This window comes from Chinchilla lanigera, unplaced genomic scaffold (assembly GCF_000276665.1).
Source record: "Chinchilla lanigera isolate Chin_1 unplaced genomic scaffold, ChiLan1.0 scaffold00093, whole genome shotgun sequence".
In the NCBI taxonomy this organism is placed as follows: Eukaryota; Metazoa; Chordata; class Mammalia; order Rodentia; family Chinchillidae; genus Chinchilla; species Chinchilla lanigera.
The window spans coordinates 7,426,876-7,448,996 of record NW_004955494.1 but is presented as its reverse complement, the minus strand read 5'-3'; the positions used below and the strand labels follow the sequence as shown (position 1 = coordinate 7,448,996).

Genomic DNA, 22,121 nt, shown 5'->3' with positions numbered 1-22,121 from the left:
CACTGCCTCAACTCATACTTGAGCCAACCAGACAGTCACAAACCCTCATGTGTTCAGAGGAGACTATGAGAAATAGGCTTCAAAGCTTATTTCTGGTCACTGACTACCCACGGAGCATGGCAGACACTGGAGAACTGGTTCAGGCATGATCAGACAACAGCAGGCACAGGAGCTTAGGAAACCAGGCTGAGGTGCGGCGTACCCCTTCATCTCCCACTGTCACAACACAATGCCTGAGTGCCGGCCAGAGGTGAGGATGGGGGTACCTGGTGGATCTTCCTCCTTGTTCTCCCACTTTCTCCAAGTCCAGTCTTATCTCTATTCTCATCCTACAGAGCTACCACTAGTCTGTGAGGGCAAAGGCAGGGAAGGAGAAAGAAAGAAAATGGGAAGTGAATTTAGGATTTCACAGCACATGGACAACTTGGTCCCAAAGGGAAGTCACACACGCCTACACCTGATAAAGAGGCCCAGAAGCGCAGCTGGCAGTCTGAGGTCACAGGCTTCTTGGCAACACTTCAGAGGCGTGACCGGCACTTACCTGACTGCTGAAGGACTCTTTCTTGGATGAGCTCTGAGCTGGAGGGGGTCCTGGGGCAGGTGACAACCTCGAGGGGCTCTTCTTGCTCTGAGGCAGCAGCGAGGAAAGGAAGCCTACTCGCGGTGACTGGGAGAGGGAGGCAGTCCTCTGGCTGCACACCATGGCGCTGGTCAGGGGACACAACACAGGGTCTGAGCACTGGAGGGATGAAGAGGGTCTGAGAACACAGAGCTCCTGTGCTACAGAGGCTCCGTAGTCAGATTCTGCAGCCTGAGCTGGAAGGACATTACGCTCCAGACCACTTCATGTATGAAGGGGACCAGAAGCTTATCTGACCCAGCAGTAAAGTCCATGACTCTTCTTTGAGGGCCCCAGGAGATCTCAGAACCGTGCTATATGATAGCCACTGGCCACATGGGCTACTGAGGATCTGAACTGTGCTTTGTCCAAATCAAGATGTGCTGGAAGCGCAAGGCACTCCGCAATTCCAACGCTTAGCATGAAAAAAGGGTAGAATATATTGAAATAGTTTAGACATACTGAGCTAAATAAATATATGATTAAAGCTTACACTGTTTTACTTTTTTAACAAAGCTATTAAAAACAACTTCAAATTGGCTGGTACTGTATTTTATTTCACTGAATGGCACTGGCTGAGAAACTAGAGCCACCTCATACAGTGCAATACTTGGCTATGCCTGGTTTGCACCCTGACTGGTTTGTCACCTGACCGTGCCACTGGTTCCTCGACTGCTATTAGGACTGTTATCCCTTGGGCTTTCATATTAACTATGTTCTGGGGTTTTTTGTTTGTTTTGTTATGCTCTGTTTCTCAGTGCTGAAGAGCCAGGGCCTCTTACACGCTAGGCAAGCACTATACCACTGAGCTACAACCCAGCCTTAGATGGCTGCTTCTTTTTTTTTTTTTGGTTTTTCTCCGGTACCGGGAACCGAACTCACGACCTTGCGCTTGCCAGGCAGGCGCTTTGCCACTGAGCTAAATCCCCAGCCCCATGGCTGCTTCTTAAGATCACTCAAATACCTCTCTCTAGTTTCTGCCTACCTCTTTAAACATTCAGTAGCCAGTCCTTCCACAATGAAACACTCCTTCCAATACATAAAACCTTACCATGGCGGTTGGGTTGTATTGATCCAGGACGTGCAAGCTCCTGGCAGAACAGGTTAAGAACCACAAGCATGGTGACCACAAAAAACTGAAGCAAGATGAGGTGTGCTAGGGGCTCTTTGGCAATACTCCCCAACAGGCACAAAGGCCACAGGCAAGGCAGGGTCAGAGGCACACTCAGGAGACACAGGACAGAGGAGAAGAGGAAGTAGCCACCTTCCCACAGCCGGGCCCTCACACATACTCACAGCTCGGAATCCCCCAGGCGGTCCATACTGGAGACATAAGGAGGCAATTTGTGTTGGACCAAGGCCTCTTCCTCTTCGGGCTGTTGCTCTTCCTTCTTCAGCCGGTGAATTTCAGCTTGCAAGGCAAAAAGCTGTAGAGGGTAGAGCCAAGTTAGCCAGTGATCGCACCCCACCCTCTGCTGAGCAAGATTTCTAGACGCGCCACATCCAAATCCAACCTCACTGGCTCCAGGTGCCATTCCCCCTGGGCACCAAGGCATCCTTTGCATTTCTGCTCACTGTGCCTCAGAGAAAAGACAAAGGCCAGCTACTGGCCTTGTACTACGGTGAGGTAAGAAAGCCAAAAACTGTTAGACACCCAAAATCCACTTTCTTATCATTTGACATGCTTCCTTTTTAGCACTGGACTTGCTTCTTCCTGAATTTACTGAGAAAAAGAACTCCGCTCAATCCTACTTTGCTCTTTGGAATCTATAAAATCAGGCTTTGGAATTCACACAGGAAAAAAAATTTTAAATGCATTACATAGCATCTTTAACCTTCTGCCTCAAGAAAACTAAGCATATACACATTGCCCAAAATCTAAGACTCTTAAACCTCAAAACTTAAACAGCTTCTAAGCTTCCTTTACTTAACAATAATACTGACAGAGATCTTCATTTTAGGACAAGAAAATCAGTGCTCCTCAGGCAAAATGTAAAAGCAAACACACGTTGAAGAACAGAAATACACAGCTTAGTAGGAACAACTAAATTATACCTGGATTGTAAACATTGGGTATGTGGTTATATATTGGAAAAAGATCAAAGACCAAATGACATATGAAAACAAGAGGATTGTAAGCTGGTGTGAATATACACAATCATCTTCTTAACAAGTTCATTCAAATTACTATATTGCTTAGGTTTAAAACATGAAGCTCAGCTCTGGTTATCAGAGGCTGATACAGTCTTAAACCTTCAATGCTGACTGATGACTTGCTCTCATCTAAGAAACAGTTTTGCTCTATATGCAATCGGCCCTTGAGTGCTGTGACCTAATTTCACGCCCACAGAGCAGAAGTTCTCCCAGAGGCAAGCCTGTGCAGCACAAACCTTCTGACGAAGAATTTCATTTTCTTCTTGAACCTGGTTGGTCCTCTGGCACTCTGCATCAAAGTTTAGGATCACAGGAACTGGTGCGCAAAGTTAAAGAATAAACCTGCTTGGGAACATGTGAAAGCTCCTGACACAGTAGCCAAACACTTGAACACAAGAAACAGGAAAGAGAGGACAGGATCAGTACTGTGGGCTTGTGCCAGCTTTACAAACTGGTCTCTCCCTAGTCTCAGGGCCTTGTTTCCTGTGGGCTCAGAGACACATAAAAATCTGTGTGGAGAGGACATAAATCTAAACCTGGTATTTCTCCCTCAAACCCCAGCAGTAAGAGCTAGTATTCAGTGGCCTCACAGCCAGTCTAAGCTTTACCAAGGTCAAGGCAGACATTTAGCAGAAAGCAACCCTGGAAGCAAGATCCGTACTAGGTTTTCTTCTCTCAGCAATGAACTTCTACCCAGCCAAGTTTTAGACTGAGAAGAGATAGCTTTGTGCAGACTGCATGGCTACATGCCACCTCAAGAACACCTATGTTCTAGCTGAGGGTGCTGGCCTTTTGCCTTTCCCCAACACTCACACAGCTTCAGTCAGAAGGAGGGCAGAGTAGACAGGGCCTCAGACTCCAAATGTGCATGCCTTAGTTTGATTGGCAATATCTTGGCCGCAAAGATCTTGAGCAACCATTTCAATTGCCCTAGAGGGTCCACATGGCCACTTGGTAGCCACCCTACCAGCTTCTTTGACAGCCCACAGGAAGAAGAGCCAGCTGGCAAGAAAAGAGAAGTAAGAAGAGAAAGACCTGGCAAGAGCAGGATTCCCACTCATCCACAACACATAAGGAAAGAGCAAAGTCAGCCACCTTCCAGAAAGCGGTCTCCCAGTGGTCAAAATGGCAGCTAGTGGGTGGGGATATGAACGCCCAAATTATCAGCACCTCAGCAGGCAGCCCTATTCAAAACGGACCGCCTTCTCCTCCACTGGATTTCCAGCCTGGAGAGCACGATGCATGAAAGCACATCTCAGGCCTTCCAGGACAAAATAGTACACTTGTTATGACGTGAGTCATTTACACAATCCTCATTCATTCTCATATCCCCCCACAATGCGCATGTACACACACACACACACACACACACACACACAAATCCTAAAACTGCTCTGTTCTCTGGCAAGTTGAGGAACAATAAGGTCACTGTCAGAGAGAAAAACCCAAACACTAACTCAGGCAGAAAGCTCCAATCCAAGAAGTGTTCCTATCTGCACCAGGATCCCAGCAAAATCAAGTGATATCCCCAGGGGCTCGTGACACGCACAGAAACGATGCTCTCAAGTCTAGCTGGTTTCACCAAGTAGCTGCCTCCCCACCCTGCAGCTGCTACAGTCCTGCCCGTGTGCATCAGCTATTTCTTCACACAATACATCACCAGAATTGAGATTTATGACTTCCTGGTCTCCTGACAGAAATAACCACAAGTTCTCCAGCCCCCCTCACATGACACAAGCCAAGGATCCTTAAGCACATTGTGGAAGAAATGGCTGCACTGAAATCAGTAACTTTTAGCAATTACTGATCATGTTGTCTACAATATGCCTGGAAAGGATATGCATGCACTGAAACAGGACACTCAGGAAGTTGTGCAGGGACACGATGAAGGTGTCAGCCCACTGTCGAGAAAAGTAGGTAGCGAAGGTGGGGTTCGTGTCTGGGGATGGCAAGAAGGGCAGGACAAACCAATCCTTCCACTCGGCCTGGTTCTGAAGCTCTGTGGCCTGCTTTGCAAAGAACTCCTGAGCCTTGTCATTTCTGTTTGTCTGCCAAGACACAAAGGAGGCAGCAAGGAGGAGGAAGAAACAGAAGTCCAGAGGTGAGATTCTTCATCATGGCAGACGGCCTTGATATCACCCGCCAGGTAAGTGACAAGCAGACTCTAGAAACTCCACGATATGAAGGAAATCATCAACCTTTCTCAAGGACCTTGTGATTTCAAGCTTTAGTGGTTTAAAGTTAAGTACTTTAAGGTCTAATGATAAATGTGATCCTGAAAACTGATCCCTAGTTGATATTTAAATAAGCTAAGTGACTGATTCACCCAATAATAATTGTCTTTATTACTCAATCTTTATATTCCTTAAAACACCACCTATGCTTATGTGTTTAAAACAAGGGGGGAAATGGGAATGGGGAAAATAAGTCAGATGATCTGCAAATGATGAAAAAGAAACAAAATGTAAGAGAACAGTCAAAAATAATTTGCACCGTGGCTGTTCCACTCATTCCCACGGTAAGATACAGAATCATCCCAGGGGACTGGAAGAAACATGTTTCTGGATCCAAGAGCTCTCCCTACCAGGGAAACAAAACCCCTGCACCAACAAGCACCTGGATTGTGTAGACAAGATAAAAGCGGAACAGGCTGGTTTTCAGCTTATTGATGGTGGGTCTATATATATCCTCCAAGCGGCTGAAGAGTCTACGCTCCAGGTAGCTCCAATAATCTCGAAGCGCAGCCAAGTCATACACCTGCATTAACTGCTGTAGTTGGTCCACAATCTTGTCCACCTGGCAAGAAAAAGCATCACTGGAGAAGGTGGTGAAGGGCACAATGGCATTCTCCCCCTTATTCCACAGAATATAGCTTTGTCCTCTTACTATGGCATCTGGGTGCTAAAAACTTGTAAGCTGGCAGCTGACAAATTTTTCAAACATATTAATGTAACAGCTTTTAAATTTCTTCAGATGCTAAATATACATCTTAACCCTCTGGCAAGCATTGAATTTTAGGTGTATAAAAGACTCTGGCCCGGGGCTGGGGATTTAGCTCAGCAGCAAAAGCGCCTGCCTGGCAAGTGCAAGGTCGTGAGTTCGGTTCCCAGTACCAGAGAAAAACCAAAAAATAAAAAAAATAAAAAAGACTCTGGCCCAAGAAGCAAGAAATCTGGATCCAGGTCTTGAGTTAAATTGACCAACTTGGCAAAATCACTTTAACTGTGGTCACAGAGGCCTCTCAATTAAAAAAAAAAAAAGAGCAAGAGATCACAACACAATCTTCTTAGTCTCTCTTCTTCCAACTCCACAATTCTAGAATTCCAAGGATCACCAGGAGGTACACTGACTGGCCCTTGCAAGACGCCAAAGCTCTACCTTTGGCCAGTGTCAGCCAAAGGGGTAGCCTCCCTGGGATGAGCAATTTCACCACAGGATACGATCTGGAAAAAGTTCTGGATACGAATGTCAGTTCAACCCCATTTAAAAAGTAGATCAGGAGTCCTGCAACCTGGAGAGGTGAAATGATTTGCTTTTGCCATTAAGTAAGCTAACTTCGGCAAGGCAAAACCCTAGGCTTCTAACCCCGCCAGTGCTCCTGCAGCTAAGCGGTGTCTCTCTCGATTCATCTTCCATCACCTATTTAATTCAGCACACACGAACGTACAAGTGACACGCTCAGAAATTCCAAGAACTTCGCAACGGAAAATCATATCAGAGCAGGAGGAAGTCTGTGTTTTAAAATGTGCAACGACGTCTTCCTTAACTGCAGAAGCAAAAATATCAGCGACTCCCTGACAAAAGACCATTTTAACAAAACACCACAGACCCCCGCACCCGGCCAGCTTTTGGGGCTGCAGACCTCCTTGCTACCACTGCCGGCTTGCAGGAACTCAACCATCGGCCCATCCTTGGCTCCTAAACCCGGCCGCCCGCTGGCCACGCCCAGCACTTGCTGGAGGTGGGATGAAGAAGGGAGCTGGACCAGGACGGGGCGCTTCGCCCCAGTGCTCCTGCCTCTCTGGGCAACTCCAGGCAGTCAAGTTCATGCCGCCCTCAGCTCCTCTCTGTCATGCGCAGGCGAAGGCGCGATGACAGCGCCGCCGTAGACCCTGCGGCAGCACTGGGAGAGGGAGGAGCCCGCCGCCGGCCGCCTCAGCCCGCCGCCCGCCCGGCCCCTCACCCGGAACCCCTTCTCCCGGTCCGCCTTGATCTCCGCGTCCAGCTGCCGTAGCGTGTGCGTGAATCCACGGAAGAGCAGGTACTCGCGCACCAGCTCGTCCGTGCGCTCCACAGCCTCCGCCATCGCTGCGCCTGCGGCTTGAGGGGCCGAGCCGGCCGGGGACGGAGGGGCGGGGCCTGGGCGGGCAGGGGCGGAGCCGAACGCCCGCGCCAGAGGACGTCACGCCCACGGCCAGCCTACCAATCAGCACGCCTCGGGCGCCGTGCGCTTGTGGCCCCGCCCCTCAGATGACTCCCCGCCCCTCATCTAGCCTCCGGACCGCCCACTGCGCTTGACGTCATCTTCCTCGAAAAGGGGCTACCCGAGGAGGCTGCGCGCGCGGCGGCGGCGGCAGCTTCCTCCGCTGTCACTCAGAGAGCTTGGGGACGTCTCAGGGTCATGCGGCGGGGGAGTGCCCTGCTTATTGACATTGTTACATGGTGGGACGCTTCGTCCCCTGTCCTCTTTTTACAAAAGGGGGAAACTGGAGTTCTAGGTGACAAAGTGAAGTCATCAAATAGCTTCAACTCAAGCACCCCGCTTTCATTAATAAGACTGGTTAGCTGCATGGCCAGATAAGCAGCATCCTGCTAGCAAGAAAACGCCGAGTTGCAGCATGGTATGTACACTGTGGTCCCAGATTCTTTAAAAAAAACCAAAACTGTGTTTATGTGTACATTTTTTAAACTCAGGGACACTAGTCATCAATTTCTTAAAATTGTTTGAGATATGAGGGAGAGTTTCAGTTCTTTTTTTTCCTTGCATTTTTTGAATCATTTGAAATTTTTACTAGGTGTACTGTATTTTTGTAGGCCAGAAGGTACATAATATCTTTGAGTGCAAAATGGTAACAGTAATACCTACGTTGCAGACAGATTCATAATGAAGATTCGGTAAGATAATACATGGTAACAGCCCCATGAATGGTCCATAGAGAAGATAAAATAAATATTTTGCCTTTCCCTTCCCTCTAATGGCGAGGCATTTGTGTTTGTCAAAGCACATCTCAGAATTATTACTACCACTGGGTCGGACCCTCCAATCCTGCTGTACAGAAATTCAGCTCCAAAGGGCACTGATCCATACCAGGGACATCCAAAGAGATAACAAACAGCAAGCCACGGCAAGACGCGGGAGATGCTGGTTTTGCCTTTTTGTCTACTTTTCCTGTGTATCTCCCAGGCATCCAGCCTTGCTCCGAAGAGGTAGAAAAGGACACTCAAACCTCTAACTGTTGGGAGAACCAGACCGAATCCTGCCCTGGGATCTCAGATCTTCAGAAGTAAACTCAGGAAAGTTGGTCAAGTAGCAGTGTACAGGAAAGTCGGGAATTAGACTTCCCTAGGGCACCTGAAGACTGCAGACACAGTGCTCCCTCCCCCATCTCCATCTGCCCCGGCACTTTCCCGAGCAAAGCCTGCAAAAACAGCGGAGTTTGCTGATCAATGAAAGGCAGCTCCACAGTCCTACCACAAGCTCTTGGCTCTACCTGGAACATCTTCACCCAGATACTCAGGCTTAGCTCCTGTCCTTCAAGTGTTTGCTCAAATGCTATGTCTTAGTCCTTTAGAGATGCTACAACAAAATCCCATCAGCTAGGTGGCTTATAAGCAACAGAAACTTGCTTCTCACAGTTCTGAAGCCTGCAAAGTCCAAAACCAAGGCACCAACAGACCTGGTGTCTGCTGAGGGCTCACCCTGGCTCCCAGATGGTGCCTTCCACCTGTACTCTCACTCGGCCCTCCTGTGGCTAGAGTCTCTCTGGGACGTCTTCTCTAAGAGCACGTCTTAGTTACTTTTCTTGTTGCTGAGACAAAATACCTGACACCCAAAGTTAAAGGGGGAAAGGTTTATTTAGCACACAGTTAGTGGAGGTTTCAGTCCATAGTCGGCTGGTTCCAAGCAGAAGCATGGCAGAGGGTATCACAGAGGAGAAAAACGGTTCATTGCAGGCAAAGACAGCAAGAGCAACAAGGGACCTTACCAGTGTCTTTCTGCCCCTTTTGTCTTATCCAGGCTACTTAGTGCGGGTAGCACTCACACTCTTAATCCTAGTGCTCTTAAACCTAGCAGTGCACCATGAATCAATTCCAGAGTCAGTACTCTAGATCCAGCCACCTCTAAAAAAGCTCCACCTATGACCACATGAGGCTTTGGGGGGACATCTAAACACAAGGCCATAACATTCTGCCCCAGGCCCCTTAAAGATTCATGCATGCCCCTTTATGCAAAAGGCACATAGTCCAGCTCCACAAATTACAAAACTCCTAACAGTTTCAGCTTTGCTGAAAAGTCCAAGTCCAAAGTCTGCTCTGAGATTTAAGGCCAACTCTTAGCTGTAAGCCCCTGTACAAATGAAAAGAAAGTTAAACACTTTCAGCATTCAATGGCACAAGATAGCTGTCTAGGGTAGATTAATCCTCTTCGTGAGGGTTCTGCCTTGATGATCTAACTCCTCCCAGTACCATCACATTGGGGATTTTACTTCAGCATGTGAGTTTTAGGGGGACACAGACTTTCATACTGTAGCAGTCTCCTCCTTAAAGAGTCCTCTCTGACTCTACTGTAAAAAACAGCATTAATTTCATTTCTGGCATTCATGTCGCCCTTATCCTCTTGTATCTTTCTACATAGCACTTATAACCATCAGAAAAAAAACAGTGTTTTGGCCAGGGATATAGCTCAGCGGCACAAGTGCCTGCCTGGCAAGTGCAAGGTCCTGAGTTTGATTCCCAGTACCAAAAAGAAAAAAACTAATATTTTGGTTATTGAATGTAATATCTCCCCCACTCCACTAAACTATAAGCTACACAAAAGCGGAGATGTTTGTATTTTTTCTACTCTATCCTCAAAGTATAAAATAGCAGTTAGCTCAAGTAGATGCTCAATAAATACTCACTAAGGGCACTTTCTGCTAAGGCCCAGCCACTCTCAAGCAGAACAGCACCAGTAGAGGGCACATAAACACTGGAATCACTCCTGAGCATAGGCTCCACCGACTTCTGAATGGTTCTTTGTCCCAAGCATTCCTCCTCCCCTTTGCATCATTTTATTCAATCTTAAAAGATTTCCAGAGGCACTTTATGTAGTCTTTCAAGTTGTCTTAGTAAGGGGAGAAGCTATGAGATACTATGGCTCATTCATTAGCTCTGATTAGTTCAGCTGATTAACCCACCACTGCTTGGAGGTAGAAAGTGGCAATGGGGTTCATTTAAGGAGGTGCTGTCAGGCCAACAGCAGTTTTATTCTACAGAAAATTATGCACAACACATAAGGCAAACACCAAACTATGCTTTTAATCTAACAATCTCTCTTTGCCTTTGAACCTCAGAGCTAGGAGAGAAGGGAGGAGAAGGAGCCTGGAGATAGGTGGGCTAAGCATTTAACAAGCACCTACTTTGTGCCTTATACATGCTTGGTCCTCAGGGACATAATAATAAGACTAGGGTCTCTATCCTGGGAGAACCTCAGCTGCCCTAAACACACACTCCATCTCTGGCCGCAGGGCAGAGACTGGATTGCACAGGAGCAGCGCTGGATCCAAAGGCAGAGGCCAGGCAGTGCAAGAGACATGACAAGACTTGTGGTGTAGGGGTGAAAAACAAGGATCTGAGGAGCATTGAGGAGTAGAATCAACAGATGTGGTGATTGATTCACTGAACCGAGTGAGGATCCAGGGCGGTCAGTGAATGAGCAGGTTTCTGGCTGGATCTTCTGAGTGGATGGCAAGGTCACTCATGGCCAGAAAAACTGAGGAATCGGGGACTGTAAAACATCCTGACACAACCTTTGGGAAGAAACCACACCAAATGGGCACGCAGGCAGTACGGGACCTAGAACATGGCCATCGGCTCGCTCCCTCTGAGGCTTCTGCTATCCGCTCTACACTGATGACTCCCCACTCTGCCTGCCAGCCCTCACCTGTCTCCTAAGCTCTCGCCAAGTAGCCCAGGGACACCTCCCCTGGGACACCATAGAGGCGTCTCAAACTTACCTGTAGCAGCTCAGTTTTGAAACATGTATGGGAGCTTTAAATTCAAAATGGCAATTGAGGCTTTTTCTGTTATGCCGGACTAGACCGTGGAACTCAGCTCCCATTTCTCCAAAGTGTAACTGTGTCACTAGCTTGTTCAAGTGCAAATTCAGGGGCCACCCACGACCTACTCAATCAGAGTTGCATGGATACAGTGCCCGGGGATTTGCATTTGGAGCAAGCTTCTGGTGACTCTCAGGCACACATACATTGGAGAATCACTGGTTTTAATAGGAGTTAAAAGAGTTTGCTGCTGATCAATAGATCTTCCAGGCATACATGATCATTTATAGTTCAGAGATAATAATGATAACATTTTATAGTTGCAAAACGTGTTTCCATATATTACTTTACTTGAACCACACTCAGTCCCGTAAAGTAAGTCTTTTTACATCATCTTAAAGATGAAAAGCTGCAGCTCCAGAAAGCTAAGTGATTTATCCACTCAAATTGATGTCTCTGGTTCCAAGTGCACCAACAGTCGGCCAAGAGCTGCACGGTAGCATCACTGCATCAGTGAACTTCTGAGGCAGGTCCCTTAGGTGAATGAGTACACATTATCCCTCTTCCTGAAGAATATTAGACTCAAACTCACCAAGCAAGTCTCTCATAGCTAGAGCGTTCTGCCTGGAACAGGGAGCAACTGGCTTAACTCTGGGCAGCCAAAGGTAACGGGTAACAGGCAAGAAAACCTGGAACGATCCAAGACCCTGGGTTTACCTTCAATACCTCCTTCTGCCCTTTAGCCTCTGTGTTCTACCTCTACTCTTGATGCTTTAGTCTGCTTTCTGTGGACCCTGCACTTCCTGGCATTTCTTTTTGTCAGATCCTGACTCTACCATTGGCTTTCCCCATGAATTCCTACTATTCTTTAGACTCAGCCTAACTAGCTCAGCAGGAGAAGGACACTGGAATGCTATAGCTCTCCTGTGTCCTTAAGTGCTGGCCTTTCTCACCCCAGTGGTGACTGGTGATTCTCCCTCTGTGTTCAGGAAGCATTGCACCCTGGAGCTGCTTATCGCCTTGTTTCCTGTCTATCTTATCTCTTTGATCACTAACTCCTAAGAGAACAGATCAATGCTCCCCAGTGCCTAGCACATTCCCTTGAAAGTAGATGCTCAATAGCCATTTGTTAAATGACTGAGTGGATGAAGTCCACAGTACTCTACTGTACTGCCTGGAACTCCAAGTTAGGTGTCTGCCTCGTACAGAGTCCATTGCCACAGTTTGGGGAATGTAAATCTTTTCTTACTGCAATCAGCTCCATAAAAACTTACGAGCAGCTCTGAAGATTGGTTACCCGCCCTGACCAACCCAGCCCTCATACAGCCGGTGTCTTAGTGCGTAACTCATTGAAAATCAGTGACATAAAATAGATGCCCTTTTGCCTACAAACTAATAATCTTGAAAACTGTTCTGCTCAGTATTGATAAATAAAATGAAATGGGCATTATAAAATTCAGAAGGAGACACTTTTCTAGGGATCAACTTACAGATGATCAAAACTGCTCCACATCTGAAATGCATAGACATTTCTCAGACGAAGAAATAGAAATGGCAAATAAATATGTGAAAAAATGTTCAGCATCACTGGTCATTTAAGAGATACAAATTAAAACAACACTGGGATTCCACATCACTCCAGAAAGAATGGCTATTATCTAGAAATCAACCTATAACAAGGTCTGGCAGGACTATGGGGAAAAAGAAACCCTTCTCCACAGTTGGCAAGAGGGTAGACTGGTGCAACCACTGTGGAAATCAGTGTGGAGATTCCTCACAAAGACTAAAACTAGAGGTTCCATTTGAACCAGCTATTCCCCTTCTAGGTGTCCTCCAAAAACAATGAAAAGCCTCATACCCCAGTGATATACGCATACCCATGTTCATAGCAGCACAATTTGTAATAGCTAAATCTTGGAAACAGCCCAGATACCCACAGCCGATGAATAAATAAACAAGATGTGGGTTTAAATTAAAAAAAAAAAAATGGAATACTACTCAGCCATAAAGAAGGATGCACCTTGAGACCATACTCTTAAGTGAAATAAATCAGACACACATGTTCAAATAGCACATGGTTTCTCTGGCATGAGAAATCAAAAGTGTAAATAAGAACTAAAATGTATGTTACAGATTATCAAATAGGAAGAAAATATTCAAATGGGAAGGGGAACTCGGGAGGCAAAAAGAAAGGAGGGGGAAGGGAACAAAAGAGAGCAGAAGCAAAAAATGGAAACAAAGCTTTTGTAAATAAGAAGGGGAAGATGGGCTGAAGGAAAGGAAAGGGAGGGGAGTGGGTAAAAAGAAGAATCAAGATATATCATGTGCAGGTATAAAGTCCATATGATGAATGCCATTATTATGTATATCTAAAATGTATGAATAAAGTTAATCAAAAATTTAAAAACTGCCCCAGATATTCCTACTCCTTAATGGTTCTACTTCTAAAATTTCCCTTAAAGAAACAATTAAAAATAAGACAAATGCAGAATGACTTGTTTATAAGAGTGTACATTGTTGTTTCTGTTGTTGCTTAGAGACAGGGTCTCACTATGTAGTTCAGGCCGGCCTTGAATCCACCAGACAGCTCAGGCTGACCTCAAACTTGCAACAATCCTCCTGCCTCAGCCTCCGAGGTGCTGGGATTACAGGTATGTGCTACCATACCCAGCTAGAGTGCACATTATTTTTAATAATGAAAGTGTTTACAGTGGTGAGTGTTTTAAGTCCTCAAGAGGTTATAATGAGGAAACTTCAAAAACTTAGGAATAAGGAATTTGAATTTCCCCTTGAGAGGTAAATAGCAAAACTAACCTAATATGAGGCAGAATCCAAAGTTGCAAAGTCAATGGAAAGAGCTAGTGAGAAGAACAGTTGGGCTCATAGCCTGGACTGGGGACATTAACTTACAAAATCAATATCACATCAATCTAATGAGGTTTTAAACAGAGACACACAGAAACCAGAGTGACTGTGGACAGTGATGCCTTGTGTTCTGTCTACAATGAGGCCATCACTAAGATGAGGAGAAGCACTAGATGGCCACAGAATTACATCTTTGAGTGTGTCCTCACCCCTCCTTGCCTAGTTCCAAGCTCACAAGGGACCGTGTCATTCGCCAGCACTTAACGACACAGGAGGGCTGCTGCATTCCAGTATCCTTCTCCTGCTGAGCTAGACGGTCGGTCCTGATGATAGCCTTCCAGGTAGGGACAAGGGTGTCATTTATGCCAGCACTACCATGAACACACCGTCTGCATGACAGCTTCTCAAAGATTTTACAAAGGCCCCAGTGCAATGTAGTTAGCACAAATCAATCTCTCAGGACTCTACAAGAGCCCTTCAAGAGGCAGGCCAAACAGTCCTGTTCCACGTACCAACTCCACATGCAGACATCTAGCACTGATTTCTACAGGGCAAAAGAAATCCAAAACAACCAAGATGTTCAACATTAGAAGAAACCTTTATAGTTTAGGTTGCACCCATCCCTATTAATCTATAATTACACCAAAATAATTTTAATTTTTAAAAGTGTGGTACAGAACTGCAAATGCAATACCACTGCTTTAAAAAAATTTTTAAATATATGTTCACACACAAATACTAATAATTATTCACCCTTAGTAGTAAAAGTATCGAATTTTATGGGTGCTTTCTGATGATACCTTTTAATATTTTAAAATTTTTTGCTAGGAATGTATATTCATTTGAGGAATTTTTATTTTTATTTATTTTTTTATTTTAAAAAGTAAAAGAAGGATAACATAGTAATTGGGGGATTTACCGAATTACAGAAAAGTGGTAGGACATTATCAATGGTTGTTATTTTACCTATTGGTATCTTCAAGAGAGTTTCTCAGGAAAACAAATAGACACATAATAGTGAGTTACACACTCATGTATAGCTGTATTTATTTCCTTTAGAAGCTACTTTGAAGATATCAATGTACAGTACAACAACTATTGATAATCTCCTACCTCTTTTGTCTGTAACTCACTATTATTTGTCTATTTGTTTTCCTAAGAAACTATCTTGTAGATAACAATATGTAAAACAATAACCATTGATAATTTCCTATCACTTTGTCTGTAATTTGGTAACCCCCCTATTATTATGTTATCCTTCTTTTACTCTTCAAAATAAAAAAATAAAAAATAATAATTATAATGATAGTGAGTTACAGACAAAAATGGTAGGAAATTATCAATGGTTATTGTACTATACTTTGGTTTCTTCAAAGTGATTTCTAGAGAAAACAAATAGAGCTATACATAATGATCAATTAAATAATCATTGACTATTCTCAATGGTTGTTGTTGAAAGCACATAGTAATAAACATACACCCATTTACAAAATAGCATAGGAACAATACAAACATTACGGAGTTATGGACAGATTGGCAGGAAATTATCAATGGCTGCTGTAATACATGTTGGTATCTTCAAAATGGTTTCTCAGGAAAACAAAGATATGCAAGAAAGACCTAACAAGCAGTTACAGCCTAAGAGTTGTGAAAAATAGCAGATTACCTCCTCATCAATGACTCCTTTCACTGAGGTATGACAGCTGGAAGGAAGGCCAGGATTGAAAAGAAGGACTGAGAGACTAGCACCAGTGTCCAGCAATAGGCTGTTTACTTTTTCCTCTATAGTCATGATTATGCGGGGCTCCTCCTTAGAGATAACAGTCTGGCCAAAGGGAAAAGGCAGAGTATGCCCTGGGCCCCTTTATTCCTGTTGGACCAGCTGGTAGGAGGGGTCTAAGCTCTGGGGTCTTTGCTTCAGAGGGCAGTCTGACCTCTAGTGGTCATCTTTACAGTAAGGGCATGGCCCAGGGGGCTTCTTAGGGCAGTCCCTCTTGAGGTGGCCTAGCTTTTGACAGTGGTAGCAGATGAATGTAGTGACGAGTTCTTCTTGGGGCCCCAAGAATCAGACTTAGGGTCTATTTCTCTTAGTGCTGCAACAAAGGCAGCTGTTTTTTCTCAGTCTCTTTGTTTTCTCTCCTTGGCTGCCTCCTCGTCATGGCTATAAAGTACTGAGGAGGCAATTCTTACTACCATCTCAAGTGAGCTATCTGGGGCAAAAGCCATTTTTTGTAGCTTTTTTCTACTATCTGGGGCTGACTGAGTAATAAACTTATCTTTAAGAATAGTTTATCCCTCTACTGAACTGGGATCCAGGGAAGTATGCTTTATCCAGGCCTCTTGTCTAAGAAAGCAGAGGGGTGTTCTCTCCAGCCTCCCAGCACATCGGGACCCTGCAACCACTTAGTGTCCTCTCCCCAACCATCAACACAGGCAGCAGGAACATGTGGATGATGTCTTCGGCCTGCTAGTCAGTCTCAGCACTATCAGGTGCAAAGTGTCCCAGGCAGGTAACCTAGACATGTACCTTCTCCATGAAGGTGGTTCTTCAAAATCTGAATATTGGGCACATATGTAATCCATGAAGTCTTGGTGCAGACCTCTCTGGAGCTCCACTTGCTCCTCCACTGCAGCCTGTACACTTAGGGGAAGAATGGCCTCCAGGGGGGGGTCTCCCCAGGTATTGCGCAAGGTCCTCCTGGTTTCCAGCTCCCAAATGGCTCTCGCATCCCATCAGCTCGACCTCCGAGTCGTCGGTCGTTGGTACTCTCATGTTCTCTGAGTGCTTGTTCATCAGTTGCTCCTCTGCTGACTCTGGACCTTTCTGGCTCTCACGGACAGGGCCAAGAGTGACCCGCTGTGTGGCATGTTTTCCCAGAGGTTTCTCCATGTCGGGATGGTTCACACATGTCTCTGGGCAGGTCTATTGTGTCAGTGCTTCTCTATGGCATGACGGTTCTCAACCACACGGTGGCGGCCAGCCCGAGGGCCGGTGCGCATCCCCGCACCGCTTCCCGGGTGCCTGCTGCCTGCCTTTCCGGGTGCCTGCGTGGCTGGTGTCCGGCCTCCCTGGCAGGCGCCTGCATCCTGCCTGCCTCCTCGGCGCCTGTGCTCTCAGCCGCGCAGCCCCCCAGGCAGGTACCTGCAGCCTGCCTGCCTCCCGGGTGCCTGCGCGACCCCAGCCACGCGGCCTCCTGGGTGCTCCTTTGGGGAATTTTTAAATATATGTATTTTTAAATAAATACAGTCTTTAATGATAGCATATTCATTTCCCATAACAACCATATATTAGTTCTGACTATTTTAAAGTTATTACCAACTAATCTCCCCAAAGCCTTCAAACATAATTGCATCTCAGGTCAGAAAGACCCAGAGCTCAGTCCAGCACATACAGCCCCTGAGGCCCATACTGTACTAGCATCTGCTGGGAGCTTGATTTGTCCATTTGTTTGTAAAGATGGAAGTGAGCTACTTTCAGATCTCAGACTGTACTCCTTGAAGAGCAGCCCAGATTAGAGTGAGAACTTTCCATCCCTTTCTCCTTTCTCTTCCAACCCCTAAGGTAGCAAAGTCCTGGTTTGCACAGGACAGACAGCATACCACCAATGACACCCTGAGACATCAGAGTAGGAACTCAGTCTACAAGTTTATGAGTCCATAAAATCATTCACTTTCACCACTGGAATAATTCAGGTCTCATGGGTTAATAAGTAATCTGGGCTTCTCAAACATCAACTGGAAGACAACATGGAGAATGCTATCTCTGTTGTCACACTTTGTCAAACAAGCTCCTGTGCCCTCTCCAAACCAGATTTCACCTTCTGCAATACCTGCAGCAAATCTCCCTCCTCTTTCCCTCCCTCCCTATCTCCTTGATCTCCTTGTCATGGCCTCTGCTAGTATGAATCCTCTTTCCAGCATATCCTTGTCACTGTCATGGTGGCTTCTTTTCACCCTTCCCCACTGTCTGTAGAGAGTCATCCAGTGCTACCCTTGGAGAAATGTTCTATGTCTCCTTATAACAGGACCTGGGACAATAGCTTCTGTCTAGTGGATTCTATTATTCTGTGCAGATGACAGGTGAGCTAGCTGCCCATCCTCTAAATTTCTAATCTCACCACACCTTTTCTGTGTCTACAAGACTCACCTCTCTGCACTTGTCTTATTACTAGCAAAAAGGACAAAAAAAAGCCTCGCTTTTGAGCCTTACCTGTGGGTGCTACCCTCTGACCAGCTTTCTCTAAACAGCCAGCAATGCCTAGGAATGGCTTCTTTAACAAAAACCCAAAGGATGAGCACAAGCATTCAGATTTGTAGCTATTTTTCCAGAGTAGTGTTGGCTGTTACAATAAAATATTTTGACTTGTATTTTTTTCTTTCATGTTTATTCCATTTTTTTCTGGTAATTCATTGGTTTTGCATTTTATAAAAACTTTAATGCATATAGATTGGAATTTTCAAAAAAAACTTTAAAATCCTAGTACCTCAAATCATAATTTGGGAATCACTGATCTAGGTGATTTGGATAGAAGCAGCCTACAACATACACTTTGAAAACATTATTGTTTAGATTCATGCTATGATAGAGGGGCCCTATCTCATAATTGCATCTACTTCCTTGGAACCCACTTTAAATAAATGATGGTGTTGGGGCTGGGGATTTAGCTCAGTGGCACAGCGCCTGCCTGGCAAGCGAAGGTCATGAGTTCAAATCCCAGTACAGGAATAAATAAATAAATAAATAATGATGTTAACCTTGCAGCATATTAGAATCACCCAGGGAGCTTTTAGACTTATGTTTTCTACTGATATGGAACCCATACTCCAAACCAGAATCTCTCAGGGTGGGGCTCAGAAATTGGCAACTCTTAGTAGCTCCCTAGGTAGTTTAAAGGTACAGCCAAGGTTGAACTGCATTAGCCTGAACTCTTTCAATTAATTATCTTGGACCACTTGCCTTGGCCTTCTGTTGTTTTGTTTTTATTTGAGAAGGCCTGGCTCAATACTCCCTTTCCAGTAATACTTTAATCCAGAATGAAAGCAACAAGTGAGGAAGGGGAAGCACTTCCAAAATAGTAAAAACCTCTGATGAAAGTAACAAGAACAGCAGAAAAAATGGTCAAAATCAATTATTTAAAACTCTGAATATTAGTCAAAGGCTTTCAACAATCTGAAGAGCATATATTTAAGAAAACAGCTGCAGTTTGGCAAGAATCAAATGCTTTAGTTATTTTAACTTGTTTTACTTCCATCTCCCTCTTCTTGGCTCTGTAGTGCTTTAAAAGCCAAGAATTTTGCAATTCCAATGATCATGGCTATGAAAATTATCAGCCAAGGAGTCCCTCAGTTCCATGAAGGGGACAGAATGGAATTGGAGCTCCAAAAGTCCCACCCCAGAGAATTACTAAGATTTGACCTGTCTGGCCCATGAAGGAATTTATTCTCAGGGTTTCTCTTCAGTTGACCTGACTCAGAGCTTGGTTGGTAAGAATTGCCCATCCTTAAGGAATTTGTTAAAGACAATCATCAGCTATTGTTTAATATCACAGCTGCCTGAGGCAGTGGTACCAGTCTGGGCTTACAAAAGGCTGACCAAAAGCTTAACAGGAAAAACTGAGGAATGATAATGTCCTCAGAGGACATTTGTAAAACTCTAGTGTATTCTAAGGCATCTAGAAAGCCACACAAATGTGAGTATGCCTAGGAAAAACCTGATAAAGCACTATTCTTTCACCTTTGGATGACTGAGGCTGTATGCCAATAGGAGCTAAAGGCAAAGAACTGTAAACCATCAGAGTGTTGAAGACATACCTCAATACAAGCACTTGCCTTGGAAAAGGTTTCTTGATTTTTTTTTTTTTTTTTTTGGTACCAGGAATAGAACTCAGGACCTTGTGCTTGCCAGGCAAGTGCCAGACCACTGAGCTATATCCCCAGCATTTGCCTTGGAAAAGATTGGGAAACATATAGATTCAAGGCATTTAGGGAAATCACTGTGCAATCTCTAAATGTCCACTAGGTTATTCAAGCTTAGGTTTGTATGGGTGCACGTGACAAAGAATAAAGATTTTAAGAATTAGCCCTGAAAAGTCACTGGAACAACCGTAAACAAACAAATAGCAACAACAAACTCTGAGACGGGAACAGAATTCACTTTTCAAAGATATCACATTACTCAAAATATCCCATTTTCAACCAAAAACAATTGTGATAGAGATAAGAGGGGTGCACATAGCTTGTACAATGGGAAGATAAACAGTCAATAAAAACAGTGTTTGAGGAAGAACAGATGTCAGAATTATTATACAAAGACTTTAGGTCAGTTATCTTAAAGATATATTTACTCATATATATACAGTGGTACCTTGGTTCATGAACTTAATTCTTTCCACAATTCTGGTCACAGAATTTATTACACAATTTTACTTGCAACTGTAGAACAACTTCTGTGACCAGAATTGTGGAAAGAAGTTTGTGAACCGAGCTACCACAGAAAATGCTCATTGTAGCATCATTCATGCATCATATTTATGAATGTCTTTAAGTATGATCAAGCATCTCATGAATGATGCTGACAAGTACTATCCAACAGAAAGGTAGACTGATAAAAAACATTACAGTATGTTTTCATCCACCTTATTCACCTGACCTGTCATTGTATGACTCTTGGCTCTTCCCTAAAGTCAAAATGACTCTAAAAAGTAAAAGTTTTGAATTGATTTGGGACATCAAGTAGCCAGGACACTGCAACTAAAGATACTCATGAAAGGATTTCCACAACAGCTTCAGAAGATGACAACAAGTTAAGTGTGTTCAAAGCAAGGGAGAGTATTTCGAGGATGATTAATGGCAACGTGTCTCTTACTGTAATAATATTTTTAAAAAATATAAATACACTGTAGTTTTCAACCACATCTCATAAATTAAAATGGAAACTATGAAAATAGATTTCTTGAAAGTTGATGCTGAGTGGTAATATCAGGAACCCTTGGTAGTCTTACTAGAGAAGTCAGAGGAGGGCAGGAGCTCTCCCTCTGGGACATGGCTTTGAGGGTCATATATGTCCTCCTATAGGAAGTGTTCAGCCATGCAGACCCAGCAGCACCTACTCCTCATAAAGGAGCTTTCTGTATACACAGGTTCTCCTGGAAGTCAAAGTCTGGCCCCATGCAAGGGACATAGTGGGCAAAGACTTGTATGAGACTGTCTCAGGCTCCTCTTGGCAGAAGTGCAGGGAGCCTCTAAGTGGAGTCAGGTAGTGGACCCCTTCATTGTATCCCTGCCTTTCTCACCATCTCCCCAGCGGCCACTGCCCACAGACCTCAGTTCAGAGTGGAGAGTCTTAAGTTCTGAAAATTACACAATCACTCAAATTTATCTTTGGCCTATGGTAGTTGATATTTATTGAGCTAAATGCCACCCAAGGAGGCAAGCTGAGCAGAGGACCACCCAGGGTGCTAGACCTTTAGCAAGCCTGAGTCTGGTTCCCCATTTGTAAAGTGGAAATAAGCTCCTTCACAGAGTTGTCCATCAGAATTAGGAACACAGAAGACACTCAGTACCTGATCCATCCCTCTCACTTTATTTGGAGGATAATGCAGTGGTGGAGTTTGAAGCCTCTGCCCTTTATCACAAGAAATGAAAACAGACAGTAGAGAATCAATTCAAAAAAAGACCAGAAAAAAAAAAAAGACCAGAAAGTTCTCTAACCAGAAATTCAGGCCCAGAGGGCCATGGAAGAGAGGTGGCCATCCATGGGTGGTCCAGTGCTGAGCTGGATCTGGGAGGAGGGAATGCTCTTATACTAGGGGAACTTGGAGAGAATTCCAGGGCATGATCTAATGCTACAGGTACGTGGGACAAGTATTTCAAGACAGAATCTACACCACTGTATAGTGCAGGGGGTATTTCAGGGCAAGATACGTTGCTGGTGGAGGGAGGGTATTTCAGGGATGGTTCTGTTACTGTACATGAGGGGATGTATTTTAGGGCAGAAGCTATGCTACTGGGAAGGAAAGGCCAGGGTCAGGGGGCGACGGTGTGCATGGATGTTGCTGAACAGAACACTCATTTACCCAGCGCTGCGAGAGGCCACAGGAGGTGCCCAGGGCTGTGAACAGAGCCATCTGCTCTGTAGCTGTGGGAGTTGACTAAAGTCGCCCAGATCCTCATTTTCAATAAAGAAATTAGGCTGCTGTAGGTAAGCAGGCTTCTGAGTAACATCC

The 22,121-nt window shown here is 44.8% G+C and overlaps 2 protein-coding genes across 5 annotated transcripts in view; one reads left to right on the top strand and one right to left on the bottom strand.

Moving 5' to 3' along the window:
- The window catches only part of Wdr91 (WD repeat domain 91), a 28,295-nt gene extending 21,178 nt beyond the window's left edge, over window positions 1–7,117 (bottom strand). For both annotated transcript variants that reach the window (XM_005405487.2, XM_005405488.1), the window contains exons 1-6: window positions 6,957–7,117; window positions 5,390–5,569; window positions 4,614–4,821; window positions 3,010–3,092; window positions 1,916–2,046; window positions 542–707 (exon numbers count right to left, since the gene is read on the bottom strand). In XM_005405487.2, the coding sequence (XP_005405544.1) occupies window positions 542–707; window positions 1,916–2,046; window positions 3,010–3,092; window positions 4,614–4,821; window positions 5,390–5,569; window positions 6,957–7,079 (891 nt within the window). In that variant the 5' untranslated portion in view covers window positions 7,080–7,117. The remainder of the gene's footprint in view (window positions 1–541; window positions 708–1,915; window positions 2,047–3,009; window positions 3,093–4,613; window positions 4,822–5,389; window positions 5,570–6,956) is intronic.
- The window catches only part of Stra8 (stimulated by retinoic acid 8), a 35,676-nt gene continuing 18,397 nt past the window's right edge, over window positions 4,843–22,121 (top strand). Inside the window, exon 1 of one of the 3 annotated variants that reach the window (XM_005405492.1) lies at window positions 4,843–4,919. The gene's annotated coding sequence lies outside the window, so the exon portion shown is untranslated. Of the gene's footprint in view, window positions 4,920–7,246; window positions 7,615–22,121 lie in introns of those variants that run through there. The other 2 variants (XM_005405490.2, XM_005405491.2) reach the window with 2 other exon arrangements.